Source organism: Gossypium raimondii, chromosome 11 (genome assembly GCF_025698545.1).
Source record: "Gossypium raimondii isolate GPD5lz chromosome 11, ASM2569854v1, whole genome shotgun sequence".
Classification (NCBI taxonomy): Eukaryota; Viridiplantae; Streptophyta; class Magnoliopsida; order Malvales; family Malvaceae; genus Gossypium; species Gossypium raimondii.
The window spans coordinates 43,184,220-43,197,110 of record NC_068575.1 but is presented as its reverse complement, the minus strand read 5'-3'; the positions used below and the strand labels follow the sequence as shown (position 1 = coordinate 43,197,110).

Below are 12,891 nucleotides of genomic sequence, written 5' to 3'. Positions count from 1 at the left end.
TAAGGTTAAAACCATCTAATCCACAGTTGCTACACTACGAGTCTGGAATCACGTCACTCTTATAGGACGCGCCTAAGAGCTAGAGCTATGGATGCCGAACTCAATGAAAGAATGGAAAGGACGCAAAGAGAGTTGCAAGAACAACTAGCCAAGTTACAGCAAGAGGCAAGAGATTTGATGGTGAGATCTCGAGAGGAATCACTCGAGCAAAAGGATCAAATGGCCAAAATGATGGAAATGATGACAGCTTTGGTCAAAGGAAAGGGACCTATACAGATCCCGGATATCGTAGAGCCGCCTCGGTCAAGAGCTAATTAAGATCCACTTTATCCTCCGGGATTCACTCCACCTCATGTCCACACAATGCAAAGAGGATATCCCCAAAGAAAACCTACAGTCCTGGAACAACATCCTGCTCCATCTGCTCATTTAGGACAAGGAATGTTTGTGTCGAACCCTGGGGCAAATCCCTCAGATCCAATTGTTCCAAACTTAGATGATCCTGTAGAAATAGCAAGGCTGAAAATTGATGACAATAATGCTCAGGATAAATATAGAATCCTGGAAGAGAGGATCAGAGCAGTAGAAGGCTGAAGTTTTCTCTGCTTTGAGTGCCAAAGAGCTCAGTTTGGTACCTGATATGGTTCTACCCCCAAAATTTAAGACGCCAGATTTTGAGAAGTATGATGGAACAAGATGTCCAGAGGTGCATCTGATCATGTTTTGCCGAAAGATGACTGGTTATGTGAACGATGATAAATTGTTGGTACATTGTTTTCAAGATAGTTTGGTTGGCTCAGCTCTTCGATGGTATAATCAGCTCAGTAGAGAGAGAATCTGATCATGGAAGGATTTGGCATCAGCATTCTGTGAGCAATATAGGCATGTATCGGATATGGTGCCTGATCGACTAACTTTACAAATGATGGAAAAGAAACCTACAGAGATTTTTCGGCAATATGCACAAAGATGGAGGGATATCTCTGTTCAGGTGGAGCCGCCATTAACTAAGATAGAGATAACGATTCTTTTCATTAATACTCTGAAAGCGCCGTTTTACGATAAATTGGTAGAAAGTGCCACAAAGGACTTTGCGGAAATTGTAATATCCGGGGAGCTTATTGAAAATGCCGTCAAGAGTGAGAGAATGGAGGGCCCCGAGAGTTCGAAGAGGGCAGTACCCGTGAGGAATAAAGAAGCAGAAGCCCATATGATTGGAACTGAGAGTCACTGTACCTCCAATCCGTACCCCGCCCAATCACGACCACATTATCGCCCACCTTCAAACTTCTACTTTCCTCCTCAAGGTCCTTACTATCAAACACCTCCCTCTTACCCCGTGTATGCCATGAACAACCAAAGACCATTCACCATGTTCCCACCAAATACCATACCTATACCAAACCAACCCAAAAATGAACAAAGACCAGCAAGACCTAATTCTGAAAGACCTCAATTTACACCAATTCCCGTATCATATGGAGAATTATACCCGAAGCTATTAGAAAAACAATTAATATCCCTACATTATATGGCACCTATGAAGCCCCCATACCCGAAGTGGTATGATCCTAACGCTAGTTGTGTGTATCACGCTGGGAATCAGGGACACTCTACAGAAAATTGTTTGGCCTTTAAAAAGAGGGTTCAAGGTCTCATTGACGCTGGCATTTTGCGATTCGATGGTGTTAGCAATGTGACGGGAAATCCTCTTCCTAACCATACTGGTGGGAATGTAAATGTTGTGGCAGATAAAGATGATTGGCAAGCCAAAGGTTATGTTGTCGAAGTAAGAACACATTTGCAGAAGGTATGGGAGTTGATGGTTGAAAATGGCTTGCTCCACCCGTCTAGTAGAATTCTCAAAGAAGCTAGTACAAAAGACCAAGGTTTCTGTGATTTCCATGGCGGCGAAGGGCATGACATCCAGTTTTGTAAGGAATTTAGAAAGTTACTTCAGGACATGATGGATAACAAGGAGGTCAAGGTCTTTGATAGGATAGAGGGGGCCGAGGAAAGAGAAATATGTACTTCTGATAATCAATCAGCAGTTTTCCCTTATAGCGCCGATAGACCTTTGGTGATTTATTACGAGGCAAAGAAGGAAGAAGTTAGTCGAGAAGTTAAACCAAGTTTCATAATTGAAGTACCTGCTCATTTCCCTTACAAGGACAACAAGGCAGTGCCGTGGAATTATGATGTCAATATCATTGTACCTGAGGGTGAAAAGTCTAAGGTTGTGAGTGAAGGTGTTAGTGGAGTAGGACATTTTACTCGCAGCGGAAGATGTTATTCTCCCGAGACGGTTGAGCCAAAAAAGAAGGTTGTTGGTCCGAGCCAAAAAGGAAAAGCACCAATGTATGAGGTTGAGGACGATGTTGAAATACCACCCGAGCAAGAAGTTAAAAAGGTTGTGAATGAGGAGGAAGCATGTGAGTTCTTAAAGTTCATTAAGCATAGCGAATATAACGTTGTAGAACAATTAAACAAGCAGCCGGCCCTAATCTCGGTATTATCTCTATTGTTAAACTCGGAGCCACATCGAAACGCCTTGCTTAAAGTGTTAAATCAAGCTTATGTGGCAAACGATGTATCTGTGGAAAAGCTTGATAGGTGGGCAAATAATCTGAATGCAGATAATTTCATCTCTTTTAGTGATGACGAAATACCACCAAATGGTAGGGGCTCTACAAAAGCATTGCACATCACAACCAATTGCAAGGGCTACATAGTACCAAATGTGCTCGTCGACAATGGATCTACACTTAATGTTATGCCTTTGGCCACGCTTTCTACGATGCCAGTTGATATGTCCTATCTAAGGCATTGTCATTCTATAGTAAGGGCATTTGATGGGACACGACGAGAGGTCATGGGAAAGATTCAAATTCCTCTAAAAGTGGGTCCATGTGAATATGATATCGAGTTTCAGGTCATAGGCATCACGCCTTCATACAATTGCCTCTTAGGAAGACCTTGGATCCATTCTGCTGGGGCAGTTCCTTCATCTCTCCATCAAAAAGTAAAGTTCATCATGGATAGCCGCTTGATTACTGTCGCTGGTGAGGAAGACATCGTCGCATCTATCTCTGCTGATGCACCCTACATCGAAATAAGTGAAGATGCTGTAGAATGTTCTTTTCGCTCCTTAGAATTTATTAATACTGCATTTGTTGCTGAAGGGAATAAGATCCCCATTTCTAAACTGCCGAGGAATACTAAGATGGGAATTAAGCTGACTGTGGGAAAAGGAGCTCGAGCGAAGAAAGGCCTAGGAAAATATCAACAAGGGATGGTTAGAGCTTTGAAACCAACGCACCACAAGGGTCGATACGGTTTGGGGTTCAAGCCAGGTATACATCAAGGAAGAAAACAATTGCAAAAGAATCGAGAAAGAAGAGTCGCGAGAGCTTCAGACCGGGAATTAGAATGGGAGTCGTTGGCGTATCCTCCTTTTCAAGAATATTTACATCAGTAGGAGTGATGTACGCAAGGCAAGACAATCCGCAAGTCACATTATTGATTGAAAAGAGTCTTCAGAATATCAGTCTAAATGCTATTGACAATGAGAATAATGAAATTAAGAAGGCTTCAATGATACACCCTTGTCCTCCAGGATATGTTTTGAACAACTGGACTGTTGTGGACCTCCTTGTAGTTTCTAAGTCCTCTCCAAAGTAATGCCAAATGTTAATTCTCCATTATTTTGTGTGCTCCTAAGAATGAGATTCCTTTTGTAAGAGCTTATGTTCGCTCTTTATCATTTCAATGAACATTAATGAAGATGCATTTTGTCATGGTCTTTTCATTTCAATTAGTATTGCAATTATCCCCGCTTCTCATAGCTTTCTCCTACACATATATCATAACATTCCATAACATTGTGTGTGTTGATTCCAATACTTTGATGCTCCTCTATAGTTTTATTTCCATCCACCTTTCAGGTGCTCAGATATCAATGGCATGAACAATCCCGTTACGAGTCCTGAAATCGATTTCGAGAAGACTGTTTGTTTAGGAGAATTTGAAGCTGACAAAAATGTTGAAGATTGTGTCTCGTCTCCTGACTTACTGAGAATGGTAGAACAAGAAGAGAAACAGATCCTACCCCATCAAGAATCTGTTGAAGTAGTGAACTTGGGGAGTGAAGAAAAGAAACAAGAAGTGAAGATTGGGACTTCTATTGCAGAAAATACCAAACAGGACTTAATCGCTTTGCTCCATGAGTACAATGATGTGTTTGCCTGGTCTTATCAGGATATGCCAAGGTTGAACACAGATATTGTGGTCCATAAGCTCCCACTGAAACCAGAATGCAAACCTGTTCAACAGAAGCTAAGAAGGAAGAGACCTGAAATGCTATTGAAGATAAAAGAAGAAGTCAATAAACAATTTGACGCTGGCTTCCTACAAGTCTCCAAATATCCAGAGTGGGTGGCTAACACAGTCCCGGTACCGAAAAAAGACGGCAAGGTGAGAATGTGTGTGGATTATCGTGATCTGAATCAAGCAAGCCCCAAGGATAACTTTCCTCTACCGCACATCGATACTTTAGTGGATAATACGGCAAAGCATTCTTTGTTTTCTTTCATGGATGGTTTGTCAGGTTATAATCAGATAAAGATGGCTCCCAAAGATATGGAGAAAACTACATTCATAACAATGTGGGGGACCTTCTGCTATAAGGTAATGCCGTTCGGATTAAAGAATGCTAGGGCAACATATCAGAGAACCATGGTGACATTGTTCCATGATATGATGCACAAAGAAATAGAAGTTTACGTCGATGATATGATTGCCAAGTCCCGGGGAGAAGAATAGCATGTTGGGAATCTCAAGAAGCTGTTCGAAAGGTTAATAAAGTTCCAGTTGAAATTTAACCCAGCCAAATGTACGTTTGGGGCTACCTCGGGAAAATTGCTAGGTTTCATTGTCATTGAGAGAGGTATCGAAGTTGATCCAGACAAGATAAAAGCTATACAAGAACTACCACATCCGCGTACACAAAAGGAAGTCAGAGGATTTTTAGGAAGGTTGAATTATATTGCTCGATTCATCACTCAACTTACCAATCAGTGTGATCCAATTTTTCGACTCCTTCGAAAACATAATCCGGGAAAATGGAACGAGGAGTGCCAAGCGGCATTTGACAAGATAAAACAGTATTTGTCTAATCCTCTGGTACTAGTACCGCCGACTCCGGAAAAACCCTTAGTATTGTACCTGACTTTGTTTGAAAACTCAATGGGTTACGTACTAGGGCAACATGATGAGTCAGGGAAAAGAGAAAAGGCAATTTACTACCTCAGCAAAAAGTTCACAGAATATGAGGCAAAGTACCTTTCAATTTAGAAGTTTTGTTGCGCATTGATTTGGACGGTTCGAAGGCTTAGACAATACATGTTGTATCATACGACATGGTTAATTTCAAAATTGGATCCAATAAAGTACATGATGGAGTCACCTGCACTCTCAGGAAGAATGGCACGATGGCAGATCTTACTGACTGAGTATGACATCGTGTATGTGAGCCAAAAATCGATAAAGGGAAGCGCGATAGCTGACTTCTTGGCAAGTCGAACAGCGGAAGAATACAAGCCTTTGAGATTTGATTTCCCAGATGAAGACTTGATGTGCATTTCAGAAAAATAAGGTGAGTCATCAAAAGAGAAATCATGGAAGATGAGCTTTGATGGTGCATCGAATGCATTGGGGCATAGGATTGGAGCAGTCTTAGTGTCACCAGAAGGAGATCATTACCCGCTCACTGCCAGATTGAACTTTTTCTGTACCAATAATATTGCAGAGTATGAAGCTTGCATCATGGGACTTCGTGCAGCTATCGAGAGGAAAATTGAAATCTTAGAAGTACACGGGGACTTAGCATTAGTCATTTACCAAATCCGTGGAGATTGGGAAGTGAGGGATTTGAAATTAGTCAAATATCACGATCTCGTTACGAAATTGGTCAAAGAATTCAAGGAAGTGACTTTTAACTACTTTCCACGAGAAGAGAACCAATTGGCTGATGCTCTGGCCACCTTTGCTTCAATGTTCAAAGCAAACAGAGAAACTGAAATAATGTCTGTCCAAATGAGCATATATGAGACTCCCGCACCCTGATTTAGCATTGAGGAGGAGTCAGATGGACGACCATGGTTCCATGATATCCTAGAGTACATCAAGAATCAAAGGTACCCCGAGCAAGCAAACGAGAATGACAAAAGAACAATCAGAAGAATGGCAATTGGATTTGTTCTTGACGGGGATATTCTATACAAAAGGGGAAAAGATCAAGTGCTCCTGAGGTGCGTGGGCGCTGTTGAAGCTAGAAAGATACTTGATGAGGTTCATGAAGGAATTTGTGGAATGCATGCTAGTGGTTTCACCATGGCCAGACAGATTATGAGACTTGGTTATTATTGGCTGATGATGGAAAGAGATTGCATTGGCTACGCACGAAAGTGCCACAAATGTCAAATTTATGGCGACAAAATTAATGCAGCTCCATCACCCCTTCATGTCATGACTTCTCCGTGGCATTTTTCTATGTGGGGGATGGATGTTATAAGGCCAATTTCCCCGAAAGCTTCCAATGGGCATCGATTCATCTTTGTGGTTATAGACTACTTCACAAAATGGGTAGAAGCTACTTCGTTTGCTAATGTTACAAAGGCTGCAGTCTGTAGGTTCTTAAAAAAGGAGATCATATGTCGATATGGTCTGCCTGAAAGAATCATTTCAGATAATGCTTTAAATTTAAACTACAAGATGATAAAAAAAGTATGTGAGCAATTTCAGATAAAGCATCATAATTCTTTACCTTATCGCCCGAAGATGAAAGGAGCGGTAGAAGCGGCTAATAAGAATATAAAGAGGATTATCGGGAAGATGACTGAGACATATAAGGACTGGCACGAGAAGCTACCATTTGCTTTGTACGCGTACCGCACCTCTGTGAGAACATCTACAGGGGCAACTCCTTTTTTCTCTAGCCTACGGAATGGAAGCTATTCTGCCCATCGAAATGGAGATCCAATCCCTACGTGTCTTGATGGAATCAAAGTTAGAAGAATCAGAGTAGGTTCGAGCTCGATATGATCAGCTAAATCTTATTAAGGAAAAACGCTTGAAGGCAATTTGTCATGGACAGATGTATCAGAAAAGAATGATCACGGCCCATGATAAAAGGGTGCGGCCAAGAGAATTCCTCGAAGGGGAACTGGTACTAAGAAAGATCCTCCCAATACAAAAAGACTTTCGAGGAAAATGGTCGCCAAATTGGAAAGGGCCATACGTTGTAAAAAAGGCATTCTCAGGAGGGGCTCTGATTCTCACTGAGATGGATGGAAAAGAATTGCCTAATCCAGTGAACTCAGATGCTGTGAAAAAATATTATGCTTAAAAAAAACAAGACAAAAAAACAGAAAAAGAAAAATCAAGATGAAAACCCGAAAAGGGTGTCTTGATAAACAAAAAGGATTAGGATGAAAACCCGAAAAGGCGTCCTAATGAAATGGGCTTGAACTTAAGGAGCAAGACGACTTGAATGGGGAGTCGAATGGTGAGATTACAATATTTGAAGCATTCTCAGAAGCTCAAAATCTTCTACACAAGAAGCCGTGCTCGAAAAGATCCAGGATGAAGAAACGTGGAAAGTTCATGCATTGGATATCTAGAGCATTTCTGGCCATTGAATTCGCTTTCTTTTCTTTATGACAATTTATTTGTTAAACTTTCCTTGTCAATTTCCTTCGTCTGTTGCTTTTAAAAAAATGAATGTGAGGTATTTCTTTCATGCCTACTTTGTCTTTTTTATGCATCTCGTGTTTGATTCATTTAAATGATAAATAGTAAGATGACATATTCTAAACAAAAGGAATGTTGAGCATTACCTGGATGAGAATTTAATAAGTACGCGGGCCCCAAAGTAAGAACAAGGTTCAACAAGGGGCAGGAGGGTGATATACGAGGAAGAGTGGATTATTCGCAAAATTTGAAGATGAATACAAAACCTGAGAGAAAGTCGAGAATGGAGGCAATGAATGAAGGCCCTCACGAAAGTCAGAAAGGGTCATGTGACAAACAACCCAGAGTGCATGGCATGATCATGTTAGACATAAAAGCATTTAGGACAAACATGTGCATATCATAATAACATCATACTTGACATATACAGGTATACCAATAGAGCAATGAATACTGGGAGAAAGCTGCACAGAATCAATGAAGAAGAAGGCTTTTAGTTTCACCGGATGTTTTTTGAAACCCTGTTTCTTTCAAGAAATTTTTTTTAATTTCTGTTTTTTTCAAAAATCAACTCATAATACGAGAGGTGAGTTGAGCCTCGGGTCACGCTGAGGTATTTTTAATTTCTGTTGTTTTTCAAAAATCAACTCATAATACTCAGACTTTTATTAAATGAGAGAGAGATCCACCAGGGCAAAAATACTATAGATGCAAGATATAGAAGGGGAGTGAATGCTTTCTTTTTTGCCATTTTTTCATCTGTGAGTTGTTAATGAACCCACCTCATTCGTTGACTTTATGTGATCTAATCTTTCTATCAAGCATGCCTTTCATTATATTATAAAGTAGGGGCCCATGAATCTATTCTCTGTTTTTTTTTTTTTTTTGATTCAGTGCTTAGCCCTTGAATCTAATTGAATCTAAAAAGAATACAGAATATAGAAAATAAGAATCCACTTTGAATTGAATGAAATATATATTATTGTTATATTGTTATTGTTATTGTTTCCAGATATCTCAATTGATCAAATTCAAGTAATTTCCCTCTTTGATAATCGCCGAAAGAACCGCTTCAAATAATAAAGATTGTTCTATTCGATTTTGAGACGAAGGAGCATACTGTCTATATCAAGATCGCAATCAAATATGTCGAAAATTTTCATGGGTTATCTAAACTATATAGAGTCTAGAGTCCAAGAATAATTGAAAAAAAATTAGGAAAAATATTATCTTGATCAAAATGAGTGACAAAAAAGACGAGAAAAGGTATCATTCATTTATCATTATGTTATAAGAAAGAAATCCACTTGTTTAGTTCTTTAGTTCTTAAGGAGCACAAAAGAAAGGATAAAAGGGAGGGCCGATTGAGAAAAGAAAAGTAGAGAAAATTTACAAGATATGATCTATCTCAGTATCTCACGTATCAACTCCAAATATTGCAAATAAAAGCGAAAGTCTTTATTTGAAATACTTTGATATATGAGATGAATCCATATTTCGATTTCTTGCTTATTTTGTTCTTGAATTAAGTTGAGCGGTTTTACATTTACAGACGCATAAAAACTATTTTGTGGACAAAAAAAGCAGTTTTTTATGTTATGACTCTTCCGTATACGTCCGCTTTGGTTTGAATGGGCATTCTGAAGAAACTTCAGTTTAGTTCTGCTATAGAAAAAAGAGGATTCTTGGATTGAGTTGAGCCTCGGGTCACGCTGAGGTATTTTTAATTTTGGTTTTTTTTTCTTTTTAAAAATCAACTCATAATACGAGAGGTGAGTTGAGCCTCGGATCATGCTGAGGTATTTTTTTTTAATTTCTATTTTTTTTCAAAAATCAACTCATAATACGAGAGGTGAGTTGAGCCTCGGGTCACGCTGAGGTATTTTTAATTTCTGTTTTTTTCAAAAATCAACTCATAATACGAGAGGTGAGTTGAGCATCGGGTCATGATGAGGTATTTTTAATTTCTATTTTTTTCAAAAATCAACTCATAATACGAGAGGTGAGTTGAGCCTCGGGTCATCTTGAGGTATTTTAATTTCGCTTTTTTCAAAATCAACTTATAATACGAGAGGTGAGTTGAGCCTCGGGTCACGCCGAGGTATTTTTAATTTCATTGTTTTCAAAATCAACTCATAATCGAGAGGTGAGTTGAGCCTCGGGTCACTGTTGAGGTATTTTTAATTTCTTTTTTTTCAAAATCAACTCATAATACGAGAGGTTAGTTGAGCCTCGGGTCACTGAGGTATTTTTTTTAATTTCTGTTTTTTTTCAAAAATCAACTCATAATCTGAGAGGTGAGTTGAGCCTCGGGTCACGCCGAGGTATTTTTAATTTCGCTTTTTTCAAAATCAACTCATAATCTGAGGCGAGTTGAGCCTCGGGTCACGCTAAGGTATTTTTAATTTCATTGTTTTCAAAATCAACTCATAATACGAGAGGTGAGTTGAGCCTCGGGTCACTGAGGTATTTTTTAATTTCTTTTTTTTCAAAATCAACTCATAATCGAGAGGTGAGTTGAGCCTCGGGTCAAGCTGAGGTATTTTTAATTTCTTTTTTTTTCAAAAATCAACTCATAATACGAGAGGTGAGTTGAGCCTCGGGTCAAGCTGAGGTATTTTTAATTTCTGTTTTTTTCAAAAATCAACTCATAATACGAGAGGTGAGTCGAGCCTCGGGTCACGCTGAGGTATTTTTTTTAATTTCTGTTTTTTTTCAAAAAAAAATCAACTCATATTGCGAGAGGTGAATTGAGCCTCGGACACATGCCGAGGTATTTCTTTTAAATTTCTGTTTTTTAAAATCAACTCGTAATACAAGAGGTGAGTTGAGCCTCGGGTCACATGCCGAGCGATTTTCAATTTTTGTTTTTCAACAAAAAATAGAGAATAAAATTGGACAATCGAACAAAATTCAGTGCTTTTAAAGTCATTGCTCTATCTCTGTTTCACAGCGATGAGCAAAGAGGGGCAGCTGTAAGCACTAAATTTTGTCCGGGTGTTGTCGTGTTTATATATATATTTAAAAAAAATTCAAAAAAAATTCAAAAAATCAAAAATCAAAAAATACATTTTGACCCATGAACTTTTTGAAATTACATTTTGACCCACCAACTTTTTGAAATTACATTTTGGCCCCTAAATTTTCTCAAAATTTGTTTTGGCCCCAGAACTTTTACTGCAATTGCAGTTTAGTCCTTCTGACAGCAACTTGCACACCTACCCCCGTGATTTCCGGCCACCGGCCTAAGGCATGGCCCCCTCTCCCCTAGCCACCTAATCTCTGCAAAAAGGAAGAGAAAAACAGTTATAAATTGGGCTTAAAACCCCAAAAATGGGAACCCCGACAAAAAAAATTTCAAAAAAATTTTCAGCAGCAAAAAGAAAGATGAGGAAGAGGAAGAGAGAGGAGGAGCGACGGTGGTGCAGCGGTGGCATGAAGGAGGCCGATCGGAGAAGAAAAAAGAAAAAAGAGAAAGAAAGAATGAAGAAGAAGAAGAAAGAAAAAGAAAAAAATAAAAAATAAAAATTAATAGCCGGGTCAAACCGACCCGACCCGATTCGGCAACCCAACTCACGACCCAAGAAACCCAGCAGCAGCCCCAGCCCAAAAAAAATTTAAGCAAAAAAAAAAGAAAAAAAAACCAAAAAAAAGCTTAGCAGGCCAACCCAACAACATTTGAGCCCAACATACTGCAGCTTGTCCAAGAATTTCACTCAACACCAAATTTCCAATGAGAAGGCCCTTGCGCTCCAAATTTCAAAGAAGAAGAAGCTAGGCGACCAAACATTAACAGCCCAAAAGAAGCGAGCCGAAAGAAGAGAGAAGAAAAAGAAAAAGAAAAAAGAAGAAGAAAAAGAAAAGAAAAATTCAATTTGTGTAACCCGTTCGGTGAAGCTCGCGTTTTAGATTTTTCGGTAATTTCGTTTATTTCACTTTTAATTTAATGCTCGTATTTTTATGTTATTTTATTTTAATATTATTAGCATTTTATGCATTTTTATATTTTTGTATTTATATTTTCAATTTAATTCAATTTTAATTTTATTTTATTTTAAAAAATTTTAAAAAATAAGGCAACGGATCGATTTATCATAAAATCGTTGATTTCATCGCTATGTTGGGTGAATATCACCGGTTTGTGTTAAACTCGATACGCCCTTTTAAAAATAAAAAATATTCAAAAAATTCGTATTTTCAAAAAAATCCTCGGGTTTCGAAATTTTCGTGTCTTCAAAAAAATTTCTCGTGTTCTCAAAAATAAAGTAACGAATCGATTTGACACTAATTCGTTGATTTCATTGCTATGTTGAGTGAATATCACCGATTAGTGTTAAATACGATACGTGCTTAATAAAAAAATCAGAAAATTTTTCGTGTTTTCAAAAAATTCCAATTTTCAAAATTTTTCATGTTTTCAGAAAATTCTCGTGTTTCAAAAATCCTCGTGTTTTCAAAAATTTCGGTGTTTTGAAAATTTTCGTGTTTTCAAAAAAATATCGTGTTTCATAAATTTTCGTTTTTTAAAAAAAATTGTGTTTCCAAAATTCTTGTGTTTTAAAAAAATTCTCGTGTTTTAATCTGATCTCGATTAAATATTAAATTGAACTCGTATTTTTGAAAATTAAGACAACGTGCGTTTAACGAGATACCAATTTTGGGCGTCGCAAGGGTGCTAATACCTTCCTCGCGTGTAACCGACTCCCGAACCCTAATTTTCTCTGAATTTTAACGTGGACCTAAAATTGACTCTTTTTAAAAAAAATTAAAAAATAAATTTTCTTTTAAAAAAAGAGAATTTATTAGGTGTCCGATCACACCTAGAAAAAAGATCGGTGGCGACTCCTTTTTCAAATAAAATCGAGATTCGATTTTCAAGTTTTCAATAATTACTTCGACTAGCACCCGTGCCAAAATTTTTAGGTCGCTACACCTTTTTCCACTAATTGGCCAACACTAAACAGATTTTGGTCTGTATCAGGCACAAAGAGCACATCAGTAATCAGCTTGTTACCTGAACCAGTGCTTACCAACACATTGCCCTTGCATTTAGCCTCAATCAGCTTCCCATCTCCAATTCTGGTCTTCGAGGTGAAGGTCCTGTCAAGGTCCTTAAACAGCCTTTCATCTGCTGCCATGTGA

General features: G+C 38.4%; 2 protein-coding genes across 2 annotated transcripts; both read left to right on the top strand.

Moving 5' to 3' along the window:
* The first annotated feature begins 895 nt into the window (after positions 1–895).
* Positions 896–3,478, top strand: LOC105801043 (uncharacterized). Its single transcript, XM_052623653.1, has one exon. The coding sequence runs from the start codon at positions 896–898 to the stop codon at positions 3,476–3,478; it is 2,583 nt and encodes an 860-aa protein (XP_052479613.1).
* A 2,204-nt stretch (positions 3,479–5,682) lies between these two features.
* LOC128032039 (uncharacterized) lies at positions 5,683–7,405 on the top strand. Its single transcript, XM_052623652.1, has 4 exons — positions 5,683–6,083; positions 6,129–6,618; positions 6,802–7,065; positions 7,154–7,405. Exons 1-4 carry the CDS (start codon positions 5,683–5,685, stop codon positions 7,403–7,405), a joined length of 1,407 nt encoding a protein of 468 aa, XP_052479612.1.
* Positions 7,406–12,891: the final 5,486 nt, after the last annotated feature.

Coding starts and splice junctions, on each gene's coding strand:
- LOC105801043 (XM_052623653.1), top strand. CDS start 896: ATGGTGCCTGATCGACTAACTTTACAAATGATGGAAAAGAAACCTACA.
- LOC128032039 (XM_052623652.1), top strand. CDS start 5,683: ATGAGCTTTGATGGTGCATCGAATGCATTGGGGCATAGGATTGGAGCA. Junction 6,619..6,801: donor GGCATCGATTCATCTTTGTG/GTTATAGACTAC, acceptor GAGCAATTTCAG/ATAAAGCATCATAATTCTTT. Junction 7,066..7,153: donor CGTGTCTTGATGGAATCAAA/GTTAGAAGAATC, acceptor TGTCATGGACAG/ATGTATCAGAAAAGAATGAT.